This window comes from Equus caballus, chromosome 9, assembly GCF_041296265.1.
Source record: "Equus caballus isolate H_3958 breed thoroughbred chromosome 9, TB-T2T, whole genome shotgun sequence".
Classification (NCBI taxonomy): domain Eukaryota; kingdom Metazoa; phylum Chordata; class Mammalia; order Perissodactyla; family Equidae; genus Equus; species Equus caballus.
Genome location: NC_091692.1, coordinates 12609007 through 12626223, shown reverse-complemented (window position 1 = coordinate 12626223; position 17217 = coordinate 12609007). Strand labels below are relative to the sequence as shown.

At 39.8% G+C, this 17217-nt stretch overlaps 1 protein-coding gene and 1 long non-coding RNA gene across 4 annotated transcripts in view; one reads left to right on the top strand and one right to left on the bottom strand.

The window, feature by feature from the left end:
• The window catches only part of UBE2W (ubiquitin conjugating enzyme E2 W), a 69912-nt gene extending 57040 nt beyond the window's left edge, over nt 1–12872 (bottom strand). The window contains exon 1 of the mRNA NM_001433514.1: nt 12822–12872. Within this exon, the coding sequence (NP_001420443.1) occupies nt 12822–12836 (15 nt within the window). The 5' untranslated portion in view covers nt 12837–12872. The remainder of the gene's footprint in view (nt 1–12821) is intronic.
• Nucleotides 12873–12938: 66 nt separating this feature from the next.
• The window catches only part of LOC111774922 (uncharacterized), a 53746-nt gene continuing 49467 nt past the window's right edge, over nt 12939–17217 (top strand). Inside the window, exons 1-3 of one of the 3 annotated variants that reach the window (XR_011421542.1) lie at nt 12946–13397; nt 14142–14291; nt 15243–15378. This is a non-coding gene — a long non-coding RNA (uncharacterized lncRNA). Of the gene's footprint in view, nt 13398–14141; nt 14292–14501; nt 14634–15242; nt 15379–17217 lie in introns of those variants that run through there. The other 2 variants (XR_011421541.1, XR_002810248.2) reach the window with 2 other exon arrangements.

Sequence of the window (17217 nt, the reverse complement as noted above, 5' to 3'; positions counted from 1 at the left end):
GCAGATACAAAAAAGTAGTGAACTGTAGAAGAGGTGCTGAAAACAGAGGGAGAAGCAATACCTATTCACACTACTTTTGCTGCTTAGGATAACGGATAATCCTTTCTGAGCCATTACCTAACTAACTGTCTTAGCTTTCTTTGGTACTTCTGTCATTGTCATCACAAACTTCTGAAAAAAGCTACAGGCTTACAAAGATTTCTTTATGCTTATGGGGTTTGTGTGTGTGTGGTGGTGGTGGTGTTTTGTTTTGTTTTGTTTTTGGTAGTATTCTAAACTGACCAATTTCTTCCATATAGTTAAGTTGGAAGAATCTGCAGTAAAGCTCTGTCACTACGTTTTAGGGTAAAAAGGCCTATCAGAAGCCCAGTCTGCCTTTCATAGACATCAACAGATGCTCTGTCCTCTGCAACATCTGAAAGAACCAATCACAAACTCCCTGTACCAAAACACCCCCACTCCATACCACCTCATACCGCCTCCTCCTACAAGCACACACAGACATATCAACACTCAAACCACACCCAGAGACACCCTAAGAATAAAGCATTTGGGAAAGGAATACAATTTCAGGAATGAGAAGTATCCTGAGACACAACATGTTTGGGTTTAGGGGTAAAGCAATCACTTTCTTTAGTATCAATGAAGCAAGACCTCGGATTATTTGCTGTCAAGGTAAAGGCTGTGGATTGGAAACTTAAGAAAAAACCTACCATCAGGAAAAAACATCAGACTTTCACTGAAGCATTATCTCCAAAGTGAAAGAATTACCACCCAAATTAGTCTAGTTGAAAGACATCCACCTAATTAACAGGAAATTTACACTAATTTTAAAATACTACACATACTTTTTCCTATTCAACTCCATTCTTTATTTTTTTTTAATTGAACCACAGCAGAAGCTGAAGCGAAAGACATCAAAGGTATCAGAGATAGGGAAAGAAAGCAATGTTTTCATACCACTTCTGACTTGTTTTGAAAAAAGTATTTACTTGAGTCTCTGTTCTATTTATTCACTCAGAAAACATCTGAGTGCTTACCACCAGTAGCAGACTGCCCTCAGTGAGCTAAAAATCTAATACAGACCACGTACCTTTATAGTAAGCACAAGGCAGAAGTGAAAAATTCCATGCAAGAGGTAAAACACGCCATGAGGGCAAACAAGATAAGAAAAAGTATGCAGAGCTGTGAGGACTGAGGCTAAGTTTGGTGGATTCATGATGTCAGGTATAGAGCTGTAGAGAACTAAAGTGTATTTTGAGTAAAATTCGAATTCAGAAAGACAGTACAAAGAGACGAAGGGCTAACTAAATAACCTGCCAGATAAGTTAAAAAAAAAAAAAAATCCCAGGAACAATGAAAACACAAGGACCTGTCAAAACTACCCAAAATTAAAAGTGGAAGTCCAATATAAAAAGTGATTTAAAAGAGTTGTTAAGTATTCCTAGGTAAAGAATACTGACAGAATCTACACATTTGCAATAGCATCCACTTCAACCTAAGAACACAGGAGATAGACGCAGGACCTAGAATCATAAACCTGACTCTGAGATTTTAATTGACTGGTAAAAAGTTCAGTATAGGCTTTAGAATGGGAGATACAAAGGTCAGAAACAATAATGGCCCTAACGAAGGGCCAAAAGACTAACATTCCAAGGACTATTCATATTTTAATACAGGGCTCCTAAGATTATTTAAAGCAATAAAAAAAATTGAGATTGTAATCATTTGTATTCACCTACAAAGATTCATGGCATAAAACGTGTGTGTTTGTCTAGGTACACAAGTGGAACAGAAGACTCACTCAGCTCCTAACTGAGCCTAGGGGACCATGCAGCAGCCACATCTTAAAGCACTCTGTTCAATAATCCTCCTCTACAAAGAACTCTCACGGCAGACACTTTTGTTTCTTTGACTAAAATAGCCACCAAACGAGAGATTTCACTAAAACTGATCAGGTAGTCAGCATTCAGCACTTGCTTTGATATGTACAGGAAATGGATGTTCTCTGATAGAACTGTGATTATGTAGACAACCAAGAACATATATAACCATTCCCACAGTCTCAAATTTGGTTCTTAAAGCTCTCTCCAGAGGTATTAACTTTCAAATGTCTACCATTTCTTGAACTCTAAATATGGTCCAAGGAGATGTATTGTGTCTTTCTCAATTTACATAATATGCAAACATAAATTCTCCCACTGCAGTGAAGATGAGTTCTCTACTTAGGCTGCATATTAGAATTACTGAAGAGCTAAGAAAAATTCCAATAACCAGGATGCATGCCAGGCTAATTAAATCAATCTCTGGGGATAGTTGTTTTCTTTTTTAAAGCTTACCAGGTGATTTCAATATAATGCCAATGTTGAAAACTACTAACGTGAACTGTGAGGTAACTCAAGAAAAAAACTGGGGAGGGGCCAGCCCGGTGGCACATCCGTTAAGTTTGCACGTTCCGCTTCTTGGGGGCCTGGGGTTCACTGGTTCGAATCCCAGGTGCAGACACGACACCGCTTGGCAGGCCATGCTGTGGTAGGCGTCCCACATATAAAAAAGTAGAGGAAGATGGGCACGGATGTTAGCTCAGGGCCAGGCTTCATCAGCAAAAAAGAGGAGGACTGGCAGTAGTTAGCTCAGGGCTAATCTTCCTCAAAAAAAAAAAAAAAAAAGAAAAAAATGGGTGAAGTTATTGACCTACAGTAGAAAATAGAAAAAGGCAAACAAGGAACCAGGATGTAGCAACAACATTACATTTTATCAGTTTTAACCTGGTCTCAAATCAAACCAAAAGTGGACCAAAATTTAAATCAAGATACAATTCTTTTTTCTTCTTCTTCTCCCCAAAGCCCCCCAATTCAGAGTTGCATATTCTAGTTGCAGGTCCTCTAGTTGTGCTATGTGGGATGCCACCTCAGCATGGCCTTGAAGAGCAGCGCTAAGTCCACGCCCAGGATCCAAACCCACAAAACCCTGGGGAGCGGAAGCAGACCGTGAGAACTTAACCACTCGGCCACAGGGCCGGCCCAAGTCAATTCTTGTTATCCACAGTAGTTATGTTCTATAAAGCCACAGCAAATACTTAGCTAGCAAATACTGAACCACTGTTCCTAGGGGAAATACAGGGTTAGGTTCCTGCAATCCTCTGGTCATATTCAACCAATCAATAATAACCTTGGTTTTTGTGTGTTTCTATTTAAAGATTCCTTAATATATACTGTTGATTCATTAACACTGCATTCAAGGCCAACTGCTGACACCTTAACAAAGGTTATCTAACGCACATATTTTCTGTGTAATGCACATCACAATCTCCTTACAATTAGGAACACTAGACAGCACTTTACTACTACTGCTTGGACGCAATTTTAAACAGTGAAATCACCAAAAGCAGAAAAATGCAAAAAAAAAAAAAAAATGGCACTAAATAGACCCAAAAAGGTACACTTGTTTACTGTATGATAGCTGAAACAAAGCAGAGAGTTGCCTTGTTTGACCTCAGCTGTGAACATGCACATGCAGCAACTCAAATATTTAGCCTTTCTGCACATGTGCGCAAATAACCACAAAAGCATCAGGAGTATTGATTTCAGGGTTACAAATAAATTTTACCAAGTAGGTGGGTTCACACATACAGAATTCATGAATAATGAGGATGGACTGTAGAAATATCCTCAAGGTAGCTCAAACTAATTGTTATAAAGAAATGAATTCTATGAGGTTTCCACTAGGCAACATAAAAAGCAAAGATGGCACCAATACGCATAGACTACGTAATTTTCTTCCACTAGAATCCTTAAATTGGTTTTCCTAAGAATGTAATAGTTTTCCTCATACCAAACCTATATACTAGAAAAAAAATCTATATACTCAATTTGCTCAATATATCTTCCTTCCAAGCAGTACAAAAGTAAACAAATTACATTTTACCAACCACCTCTAACCACAAAATGCAGCAATGCTTTAAAGAAAAAGTATGAGGGTTAGACTAGATGACTTCTAAAATGCCCTATGGCTCAAAGCCTCAGTAATTCTAAAATTTAAAATTGGTATGCCTATTTTAATTACAATAAAAGCGAACACATGAATATATACATATTCTCAGTAGTTTATTAGGATTACACTCACATTTTTTAGTTGTGGGGCTGCATTTTAAATTCTCATCTGAAAAACAGCTAACAGCTCCACTCACCTAGAGAAATAACTTGAATCCAGCAGGAAAACCTGATGGACCCTCAGATTGGGCAGATACAACTTCAAAAATATGCCTCACGCCATATACAAAAATTAACTCAAAATGAATCAAAGACCTAAATGAAAGAGCTAAAATTATAACACTCTCAGAAGAAAACATAGGTGTAATAAAGTGTAAATCTTTATGACCTTGTATTAGGCAATGACTTCTTACCTATGACACCAAAAGACAAATGACAAAAGAAAAAGATGGATAAATTGGACTTCACAATTAAAAATTTTTGTGTTTCAAAGGACATCATCAAGAATGTGCAAACAACTCACGGAATAGGAGAAAATATTTGCAAATCAAGATAAGTGGTTTGCATTCAGAATACATAAAGAACTCTTACAGCTCAACAATAAAAAAACCAATTTTTTTAATGGGCAAAGCATTCATATAGACATTCCTCCAAGAAATGTACCAATAAGCACAAGAAAAGATGCTCAATAGCATTAGTCATTAGAGAAATGCAAATCAAAACCACAATGAGGGGGCCGGCCTGGTAGTGCAGTGGTTAAGTTCACAAACTCCGCTTCGGTGGCCTGGGGTTCACAGGTTTGGATCCTGAGTGTGGACCTATACACCGCTCAGTCAGCCATGCTGTGGCAGCATCCCATATATAAAGTAGGGAAAGATGGATGTTAGCTCAGGGACCATCTTCCTCAAGCAAAAAAGAGGAAGATTAGTAACAGATGTTAGCTCAGGGCCAATCTTCCTCGACAAAAAAAAAAAACAAACAAACAAACAAAAACCCTACAACAAGATATCACTCCTCACCCTCTAAGGTAGGTATAATCAAAAAAGCGGACAACAAATATTGGCCAGAATGTGTAGAAACTGGAACCTTTGCACACTGCTGGTGGGAATGCAAAATGATGCAGCTGCCATAGAAAAGTCTGGCAGTTCCTTAGAAAGTTAAACATAGAGTTACCAAACGACCCAGCAGTTCCACTCCTAGGTATATACCTAAGACAAACTAAAACTTGTCTACACAAAAACACGTTCATGAATGTTCAAAGCAGCATTCTTCAAAAAGCAGAAACAATACAAGTAGTCAATTAACTGATGAATGAAAACAGGAAAAAATCCAAATGTCAATCAATTGATGGATAAACTGTCATATAATCATAAAACAGACTATTAGCCATAAAAATGAATGAAGTACTGATACAAACTACAACATAGATGAACCTCAAAAACATTATGCTAAGTGAAAAAGCCAGTCACAAAACGCCACATACCGAATGATTCCATTCACATGAAATACCTAGAACAGGCAAATCTATAGACACAGAAAACAGATTAGTGATTTCCAAGGGTAGGGGGATGGGGAGAGACTGCTAATGGGTAAGGGGTTTGTTTTGGGGATAATGAAAATATTCTGGAATTAGATAGTGATGATGGTCACATTAAAAACTATTGAGGGGCTGGCCTGGTGGTGTAGTGGTTAAGTTGATAGGCTCTGCTTCGGCAGCCCAGGGTTCACCAGTATGGATCCAAGGCACAGACCTATGCACCACATATCAAGCATGCTGTGGCTGGCGTCCCACATACAAAATACAGGAAGATAGGCAGAGATGTTAGCTCAGGGCTAATCTTTCTCAAAAAAAAAAAAACCCAACAAAAAAAAACCCAGTGAGGAAGTCTTATGGTATGTGATTATATTTCAACTAAAAAAAGAAAAAAATTGAATGTGCCATTTAAAACTGATGTTGAAGTCTCAAAGTTCTACTTGGCTAATTCTAAAATTTTGAAGAGGATTGGCAAAGATACACACTAATTAGAAACCATACTTCCTCCCTCCTTCCTGTGCTATGGAAATACAAGGAGAGACTTCATATGACGATCATAAAGGAAATCTACTTTTTCCCAATGATAGCCAACACAGGACCAGGAGTCAAATTTTTTTTAAAGTGATAGCAGTAGTTTAAAATAAGAGGAAAGTCACACTGTAAGATATAACTCACAAACAACTCCAAAGATCCACAACATGAAGTAAATAGCAATTTCACCCCATACAATTATTTATCCCTATTTTATGTTGGGGAAAAAAGCTACACAGCTATCAAGTGGCAAAGCTAGAATTCAAACCTAGTTTATGTGAATCCAAAAGCTGTGTTCATTTATTCCTCTGACACTTAGTGAGGACCTCCTACATGCCACGCAGTGGGTTACGGCCAAGAGAAATAGCAAATTAATTAATTAATATGTCAGGGCTATGAAGAATTTAGCAGGGCAGGGGAATTACAGGGTGGGAGAGCTATTTTATATTGGGCAGCAAGAAGGCTTCTCTAAGGAAACTATCTTTGAACAAAGATGTGAGGAAAAAAAGGAAGTGAGCTATCCAGATACGTGGAAAAGAGCACTCCAAGCAGAGGAAATAACAAGGGCAAAGACTCTGAGGCAGAAATAGCAAGGAGGCCAGTAAGGCTGTAGAGAAGTGAGTACTGAGGCAGGGTGTTAAGTGAAATACAGGACAGAAGACCTTCTCGGACATTAACAGGGATTTTGGATTATATTCCGAGTGAAACAGGGGAGCCACAGTAGGGATGTGAGTGAAGTGACATTTGACTTTTGTTCTAAAAGAATCTAAATAAGGGGTTGAGAAAAGACAGTAAGGGAACAGGAAGCAGCTATGAAGCAGCTGATACAATCCAGATGAGCGATAAGGATGATTTACATCAGGGAACACTTCAGAGAGAAGCCAAACAGCTGGATCCTGGAGACATTCTGAAGGTAGAGCTGGATAGAATTTGCTGGTGGTTTGACTATGTAGTAGGATGAAACCACGGTTTCTGGTTGAACAAATTAAAGAATGAAGTTGCCACGTACCAACACGGGGAATACTACAGAAAGAACAGGTCTGAGGAAGAGAAATCAAAAAGGCAGTTTGATACATTTACCTGTTAATCTGCTTTTAGAAAGAACAGGTCTGAGGAAGAGAAATCAAAAAGGCAGTTTGATACATTTACCTGTTAATCTGCTTTTGTCTTCACCACTACACACCAATTTTTGTGCAAGATAACCATTAAGTAGTGAAACAGAATCCGAACACAATTTTTTGATTCCAGATCCTGTGTTTTTCTAATGAAGTTTTACAAAAATAACTAAACGAGATCAGAGTTTTTCTCAGAATAAAATAACTCAAAGGCATGCTCCATTTGTTGGTGATCCAAAAACTGCATTCACAAATAAAGGCTATCTAATGAGGAAAATTTTAAAACACCTGACAAACACAAATAAGTATTTTGCAGATAAAAATAATGAAGCAGACTGCAATGATATAAAGATGCAATAAAATTCATGTAACAAATGCTCAACTTAGGTAAATATTATGCAGAAAGATATTTTCAGAAAGGTGCCAGATCATCCCTACTTTTAAAACTTTCCTTCATAATAAAGATTATCTTTGAACAGTAAAGATTCGCGATTCTAATTTTACTCAGTGCTCAAGTATGTGCATAAAGAATTTCTTTCTAAAATTCGATGCATAAAGTATTTTTATATTATAAAGTATAAGGAATATTATCCTCTCATTTTCTTAGCTGTAGAAGCTCTAATATTTTAGTAAATGCTTACTTTGTGGCAGGAAAGTTAAATAATTATCCCAATGACTTCTCTACAATGCCAAACTTGTTAATATGTTCATTACCTACAACTTCACAGCATGAGATTTCAGAGTGGTTTCTAATTGCAGCTTCCCTACTCAGCTGCTATGTAATTTTGGGTAAGTCACTTTCCAAATGAGTGACTGCTTATCAAAAGTCACTCTCCCTGTCTCTATTAGAATGAAATAGGATTACCTGATTTTCCATTTTACAAGGTTGGAATAAGAATCCAGAGAAAAGGATTTGAAAATACTTTGAAAAACATTACAGTTACGGCAAACATATAAGGAAAATAAGCCAACTTTTAGGGAAATGCATATATAATATAAATATGAACTTTTAATTATCCTTTTATAGGTACTCAACATTACTACTATAAAATTGCTTAAAGGATTTCTGTAAAATAGAATTAACCGAATGCAGAATTTGTTATTTAGGAGGGCCATTCTGAAGTGTCAAGTGATGGACAAACACTTACTGTAGTCACTCTGTGCACATTTAAGGGATAGAGAGAAAGACTTTTTCCTATTCTCATGGAAATCTATGGTTCAAGGGAGTTGAAGACACCTGAAAAGTTAAATAAAAGACCCAAACAAAGTCAGGACAAAAATAGAAGGCGTATCATAAAGCAGTAATGGAGTAACAGCAAAAATAAAAGTACCGCAATGACTGCTTTGGGAGTTAAGAAGATGGATTACCCTAGCTTTACACTTTTGTTCACATGTCGTCTACTATCTACTTAGCTTTATCATTCACACAGAACACCCACAATACTCTTCTATGCTGTCCCCTTTTCCCATGCTGCCTGCTCCAACAGCTCCCTCACCGCCCTATTTCTAACCAGAGTAAGCAGCCAACTTTCCCAGATACTGTAATTCTAGCTATTCTCCCCAAGCTCCCACTGCTTAGTAAATCTCAGGATCCAAGACAACGACGGCCAATTTTCTAACTTTTGATTACACTGTAACCCTTCATGATGACATCGACAGTCCTATGGAATCTAACTGTCAAGGCAACGTGACTACAATAATAGAAATGTCTGTATGAGCCCATACTCCATCTCTCTCAATCACTACAGCCAATTGCTTGAGCAAAGAGCAATGCAGAGCTGTGAATAATCCGAAATAATTTACTGTTTCTAAGTCATCTGACAATAAACACACATTCATAATCCATCTCCTGTTACTAAATCTCAAGCTCCTTCCATCTAGCCAAATCAACAGTCAATAGTATAAGACCCAATTATGTAAGACAGAGGAACAAAATGCAGAAAATCTGTAAGAATTCACTTGACCATTTCTCTCCATTTTATTACTGTTTTTAGAGTTGACAAATATCAACTATTATGCACTGACTTTCTAAGATCTTAACACACAATGTAAGGTGAGTGCATATCTAAAATTAATAAATAAGTCTAGATGGTCAAATTAGAAAAGTATACAGGGTATATGTAAAAGCTTCCAACATAAGAGAAGTTTGAATGAAATAGCTAAATTCTAAAATCAGAAAATATACCCCGGGAGGCCAAATTAGTTAACTATTTCATAATAAGAAATGAACCAATATGGGCAAAAAAAAGATTAAATACAAAATGAAAAAAGAAATGAGACTCAGAAAATACAACTGTACGGTCTAGCTGAAAATAGAATATCCCAATACTGCTACACTTGTAAGAAATGTTTAGAATCAGACAAAAATTCACTTTAATAATGCTTTTGTAGTTTGGAGATAGGAAGTTTGTACCAAATCACCAAAATCCCTAAAATGCCAAATCTAGAAATTTGCTACTTTCCATTTACTATTTAAAGATTTCTAGAATTATCAAAACTAAATGTAGATCTATTTATTTACTCTAACTCCTGCCAATTTTAAGTACTGCCATGAGCCCACCATTCTCTAAGAACAGTTTCTTAAAACATAATCTAACCATAATCTTACTGGGTGATTTGTGACTTTGTTCTAGGAAGAAACAGTAGGAAGAAAAAAAATGAGAAAGAACATCTCAGAGGGCTCACATAAGCCTGAAAACCACAATCTTGAACTGCATATTGAAGAACGACTCTAGCACTATTATAGAGCAGATCTTCTCCAGCATTACAGGAGTACCAGAACACTCATCTCCAGCCCCAATGTTTCACCTGCAGCTGCCTGGCCAGGTGCTTCCAGCCTCCAACAACCTTACCCACCTTAGTGTGCAATTCAAAAACTATTTTCTGTGTGCCACAACTTGAAAAGAGGTTGGAAGGCACTGACAGAGTACACTAAAAAAATTACCACCTCAACTTTACAATCCTCTGCAACGAGACATTCAAAGTCTACCCTTACTTGATGTTATTGATCCTGAAGACTAATTTATTTCATTTTATCAATTTAAGTAATCAAATCCTACGTTACATTTGGATAATATGCATGTTTTTAAAATACAGTTCTCCTTACAGTTTAAGTAACCTGTTCAGCAGTAATATCCTGGTGTGGGTAAGATAAAGAAATCTACTGAAAACTTTCTAGGTAAGGACATGGTCTGAGTGACAGTGATGTATGGCGTACTTCTTCCTAAGCTCTCTAACTGAAATCCCAAAAATATCCATTTCTTAACCTCCTTCCACGCTTTTACCCCATATCACTATCACCTTTTAATATAACGCACAACTAACAAATATTTTGCTCTTGTCTGTCTCCCCGAACTGCACTATTATATCCACAAGGGCAGAAATCTTGGTGCTCTTGATCACTGCTGTATGCCCAGCACCTAGATGAGTACCTGATACATAGGAGGCCCCCCCAAAATAACTGATGAGAGAATGAACAAATTCCATAATCTGGTTGCAGTTTTATGTGTAATTTAGTTCTGAAAAGAGTTAAACTTCATTACTAAGAAGGTGAGGCAAAAATGCTGTTCACCAGAGAATAACCGCACAGAAAGCAGTGCTGTGTTTCAAAAAGCTTGATTTATCTATATGCAAATATTTTTCAAGATACTACTAGAAAATCTGTATCTGTTACTTTAAAAATATAACTAAAAGGAAAGATTTAGTTTTATTTTAATTAAAATAGGAAACATCAGTTTTCTATTCTTCAAATCCTAAGACAAAGGAATAAAGCGTGATAAGACAGTGAGAAAAATGCAGAATTGCACTAGCAAGTATTTTTTTTCCATTGCTTAAGTTGCCATGTAAAATTCAAGATTATCAACATTAACTTCTGTACCAACTCAGTTTTTTCTCTTAAAAATTGAAATCTGCCTTTTCCAGACACTTGAAGTCTAAATGTAACCAGGTTGTTATCCCTACAATTCTTTTGTGAGATATCATCACAAGTGTAGGGGATTTTAATCTTAATTGTTAGTCTTAAATAGTTTTAATCTTAACACGAATAATCTTGAATTGGTCATATAGCCCATCTACTGTTCAACTAGTGTTCTACAGTTCCTTTTTTGGCCTCAAATGACGAAACTCCTCCAACGTCTCTGGGGAGACTAGTGTAAAGTATAACGTTTCCTGAAATTGTTTTTCTCTCTGCACCGTTTCATGACATCTTTTCAACTAGGAATGTTAAATACAATTTTTCTATTCTGTAGGAAAGTCCAGAGGGAGAAGCAAATGTTAAAAAGAACACTGTATGAAAAACAGATTGAAAGAGGATAACACAAAAGCACAGAAGTAAACGTGAAGCAAACGTGCACAAAAGAGGAAGAAGATGCAAAAAAGAGATCAAAGAACACTGTTCTCGCCTGGGAAAGGAAAAAAAAAAAAAAACGGGAGGGAGCATAGGGAGATTTGCTTATTCTTCTAGAAACAAAAGCACAAAATCCTTCTAAGAAAAACATGGTCTCTTTCTAAAGATGTTGTTAAAACTCTAAAAAGCGCTCAGTTGACACTCCAAACGACAGTTCTTTCTTCTCTTCCTATATGGTTTGACGGAGCTAATCTTTATCTGTAAATTAAATGCAAGCCATAGACAATGCAGAGTCAACCTCTACAAAACTGCAATTGTGGTTGCCATCTTTGCCTGAAAAAACCAAACTCCTTGGATTTGGAAAAAAGGAGTACATCAAGTTGCAAAGCCAGAAAACCATGCACTGCCAAGTCAGGTAGATATAACACGGCTTAACAGAGGTCTCCTACCAAACTAAGGTTCCACTAAATATCTGGGGAAGAAGGGCAAAGGGCTGTAGCCTTATTGCGACCGCAAGGGTGGGGCACAGTAGGAAAAAAATTTGAGGGCACGCTATCCCGGGAGGTCTACGGGGACTGGCGACTTGGCTCTCGGGGACACTGCCTATTAGGCGGCAAATGATGTTGATGGACTAAGGGCGGCTTCAGGGACAGGGAGAAAGGGTGCTGCTGGACGAATGTTCGTTAAGGGTGCGGAGGCTGATACAGAACGGTACCCACGGGGCAAAGGATTAAGAGCCAAAGGGAGGAGAGCCGAGGAGCCGAGCATTCAGGGAGGCCGGGCGTGGGAGGCCTGAGCGGAGGCCGCGAAGTGCCTGGGCAGCCAGCCGCCTTCTCGGGGAACGCCTTTCCAGATCCCCACACTCAGCCCCTCTCGGGGCCGCCCCTGCCCCGGCGACAACGGCGAGAGCAGCTGTTTCCGCCCGGCCGGGGACCGCGAAGGAAAAGGCATCCCTGGGGCGGGCGGTTAGGCCGGCTGCGGCCGTCCGTGTGAACGGAAAGTGATTCCGAGCCCACTGCTACCGAGCCAACGCCACGCTCGGCCCTTTCCTCCCCCTAGCCTTCTTTCTCCCCCAACTTCCCGGCCGGCTGGTGTCCGCTTCGACCGACCGCGACCGACACCCCCCCCTTCTTCTTGCCGCCTCTCACCCCTGCCCAAAGCCCTGAGGCTGAGGAAGGACGGGCCACCGGGGCCGTTCCCGAACCCGCCCGGGTGCCCCAGGGTCCCAGGCACAGCCCCCGACGAAACACTCGCATCCTCTCGACGGCTCCCTCGCCCGCCCAGATGCTGCAAACTCCTCTCACCTGCATTGACGCCATGATGGAACCATCCCCCCAAGGCCGGCGAGGCCAGAGACGCAGGGGGCGGAGCCGCCGTGCTCGCGTCACGCCGCGGGGGCCCAGCAGCCCGGGCGCGGGGGCGGGGCCTGCGATGGGAAGGGGATGGCGCGAGGGGATTGGCCGGCGTGCCGGGCGCCCGCGGGGAGGGGCGGGCGGGGGCGCGGTCAATGGCGCTGTCGGTACCCGGGTCACAGCCGTACGGCGTCGGCGGCTAGGCCGCCCGCTGCTCCGATCGCTTAGGGAAGACCGCTCCAGTTCTGACCTGGACGCGGTTGTGGGTTCTTTTTTCCGTCTGTGCTCCGAGATCCTGATGATGTCTGGACCCGTGGCGTCTTCTCTGTTTCGTTTTGTTTTTCCACCCGCAGGTGGATGGTGTACAGATTTTTCCTTTGGTGTCGTTTGCACCCCACCGTGCCCACTTTTACACCCTTGGGATCAGATAAAACTTCCCGCGGGGCTGCTTTCAGGTTTTACGGGCCTGGAAGATTTCTCATATTCCTAATTTGGGGAAAAGAAACACAGATTTCCTTATACAACAAGGTGAGAATTGAGAGCAGAACAGCACTTTGATATTTATAAAGGCAGGAGTGGATTCGAAGAGCTGAAACTTGCCTGAAAGGGAAGAGAAAATTTTGAAGTTTTTCTTTTGTTTGTGGGCGATTTCCGCCCCTTTAGCCCAGTTTCTCAGTTTCAAACTTAACGTGTATCAGTGATAGTTATGGCCGTTATGGCATTGACATTTGATTAGAGATTTCTTCCTAGATAATGAAATTTTTTTTAATGTACCAGCGTCACGTTGTAAAATACACGGATACTTTCTGTTGCATCTAGACTTCCCTTCAGCCCGTTTCGTGGTGGGGAGTTTTGTGGTCATTCGACCTAGGGATGTGTTTGAGTAGGGAAAGCTGAGCATACAGGATTTATTCCGGGAATGCACCAGTTCTGCCAACATTTATCAGAAGCCACGTCTTTCAAAGCTATTCCAGAACTGAAGATGTCATTGGTTTATAAGGGGAAAATGGAAGCCAAGGCTTGCACCTCATGTTCTAGTAAAAAATTAAAGTGGCTGATACATTGAGAAGAAGGCTTTTACTTTACCAGAATGAAAGCTTAAAATCTGTCATTTTATTAGCCTGACGTTTTAAAAAACTTCTATAAATTAAGATTTGACTATAAGAGCAAGGTAGGATATCATCCTTCCCACTCTTTAGATCATTATGTTCTCTGGGAAATTCCCTAATGTAAAATGTGTCTGAAAAGGAAAAAAAAACTCTTTCCTTTCAGACTTCCACCCTAGTCCCAGAAATGGGCTGGTTTTCCCTTTGTTCTGCAAAATGACTGCATCCTTGGGACTGTTTGGATGCTCTTGGCAACTAGGAATCATCCAGAAGCATGACCAGGTGCCAGCCCAGTTGTGTTGTCAAAATTTCAACAGTGAGTAAAACCCATATATCGCAATGAAAGAGGAAAGCTTTTCTAGATATGTTTTCTTCTGGAGTCCTTTATCCCTGTGATCTCAGAAAATTACTCCAGGAGATCAGGTTTTACCATCCAAGGTTCACTTTGTTTAAAAGCTGATTCTTCGTAAGGTATAAGTGACATCAGATGACCCCACAAACAAAGCATTATGACATCATCAGAGCTGACAACCTGCCATGACAGATACTAATAAGGAAGAAAGGGGGTTACAGGAATCCTGACACGCCTCACTGTAAAGTCAACATCTGGTCCCTTGGGTTTTGTATGTCTTGTAAAGGATCTTTGTAGGAGGGAAAAGTCAGTACCAGTCATATCCTTCCTGGGAAATATTAAGTAGTACATAATTACCTCACTACCTTCTTCATTCTTTCATTAAAATATAATAGATAGATCCTGATGTACTCACAGCTAAAACAATGACTTTCAGATGGGGTGGGGCATATAATTATCTCTAGGGAACATGTAATTTTTATATCTAAAACACTTGATTATACACAATATTTGATGACTAGGCTCGCATCTCATTTCTTTACAGGGTGGGGTTCACACTCAGGCAAAAAATAAAGTGAGTGACAATGCCAAAAGTGGGAAAGGATGTGGAGCCCTCATGAATTATAGGAGAGAAATTGGTAAATCACTTTGCAAAAACAGTTTAGCAATAATAAAGTTTCCCATACCCTTGAAGAATCTTCTTAAGAGCGTCATTTGCAATAAAAGATATTTAAGAGAGATATCAAACAAATGCAGTGTGTTAACATTGGATCCTGATGGAAACAAACCACCTGTAAAAAAGATTTTTGAGACAACTGGAGAAATTTAAACATAAAATGGATATTAGATGCTATAAAGGAATTATTATTATTTTTTTCAGGTTTGATAATGACATTCATTTTTTAATTTCCACAGCAATTAGAAATGACCATCAAGTTCAAGGAGGTGATTCTCCTTTACCTCACAAACTACCCCAACTCCACCTCCTGGAAGAGAGAAAGAAACAGAACGTACACAAGCTGTAGATGTGCCTGAGGTCTTCCCTTCAGAGGTAAAGGTAACCTGTCCAGAAAGGACTAAAAGCAGCTGGACTTTCCATCAGAAAAGGGGAGGAAATATGGGAACCCAAATAGTCTAGTAACTTGAAGGACCTGCAAAGGGATCACTGGGCAGATGCTGCAACATTGACAGTGTGTCGTGATTTGTGAATGCTTGAGTTCTAATGTCTCACTAGACTGGGGAGTCAGGAGCGGTCCTATGAGAATATGCTTGTTGGTGATGAAGAGGCAGAGCTGGCAAGTCCTTGCTTGAGTCTGTGTCTCTGCAGAGTGGTTTGTTCTTAGTCTCCTACTGGCTGGTCTCACCAGAGAAATGGAGGCAGTTCTGCAACCAACAGCTTGTTGACGGGATGTTAGAGAAGGCACGAAGCTAGGAATCCAAGGCTTGTCTCTTCTCCTGGCTCTGTCATTAGCGAGCTTGGTCAAGGCTCTTCATCTCTCTGAGTTTCTTTCTTTTTTTCTTTTTTCCCTGCTTTTTTTTCTCCCCAAATCCCCCCACTACATAGTTGTATATTTTAGTCATGGGTCCTTCTAGTTGTGGCATATGGGATGCCGCCTCAGCATGGCCTAATGAGCAATGCCATGTCTGTACCCAGGATCCGAACCCTGGGCCACCGAAGCGGAGTGCGAGAACTTAACCACTTGGCCACGGGGTCGGCCCCTGGGTTTATTTCTTTATCAATAAAATGAGCATGTCATACTGCATCATCTTCAAGTTTTCTTCCAGATTTCAAATTCCATGCACACATTAGAGAGAATCAAAATTTTAAATGGTTTGTCTAGAATACCATGTTAAAAAGTCTAAGATAAAAAAAATCACTTTTATAAATATGATAAAGAATGCACTTGGCTTCGTTGTAATTTATGTAGAAATACTAGGGGGCTTTAGTTAGCAATTTAAAAATGCTAATGTAATCCAACTGAACTATAGATGGGATTTCATAAAGTGGCAAAATCTCCAAATTCACAATTTAAAGTGATACTTTTAAAAAAAGCATCTCTACAAAGCAAAAGTGTATTTTTTAAAATAATTTTGAACCCAAACTAGTCATTTTATGTGGATCTCCTAATAAAGAACAAAGGAATTGAACAAAATAACTAATGGTTTATATGTGTGATGTATTCTGGGTGACTTATTCTACATGTCAAAAATAGTGACATGAGGGGCCAGCCCGGTGGCGCAGTGGTTAAGTTCACACGTTCTGCTTCTGGGTGGCCCGGGGTCTGCCGGTTCGGATCCCGGGTGCGGACATAGCATCGCTTGGCAAAAGCCATGCTGTGGAGGGATCCCATGTATAAAGTAGAGGAAGATGGGCATGAATGTTAGCTCAGGGCCAGTCTTCCTCAGCAAAAAGAGGAGGATTGGCAGTAGTTAGCTCAGGGCTAACCTTCCTCAAAAAAATAAAATAAAATAGTGACATGACATACATATCTGGTCTGTAAATAAAATTGTGAATCAGGAGAACTTTGCCTTCACTTTCTCCCCTTTCCCTGCCCCTCTCTAGTGAGAATTCTTTTACTCAGGTCTGTAATCCTTGACCACATTCCTTGCCTACTTCTCCAGCAGATCTCTTACCAAACATGTTCTTAAAAAGTTATCCTTTTATTTTTTTGGCCATAGACTCCTTTAAAAGTCAAATGAATATCATGGACCCACTCCACAGAAAAATGTACATGCTTATGAATTTTGTATGTCATGGAGCTACCTGACCCTCAGAAGTTCAACCATTGGCAGAGGTGTGTAAACCTCAAGATAGGAACACCTTTACTGAAGAGGTGAAAATGGATACCAGCTCAACCTCTTGCCCTTTCAAAACCTGTCTATCTTTTAT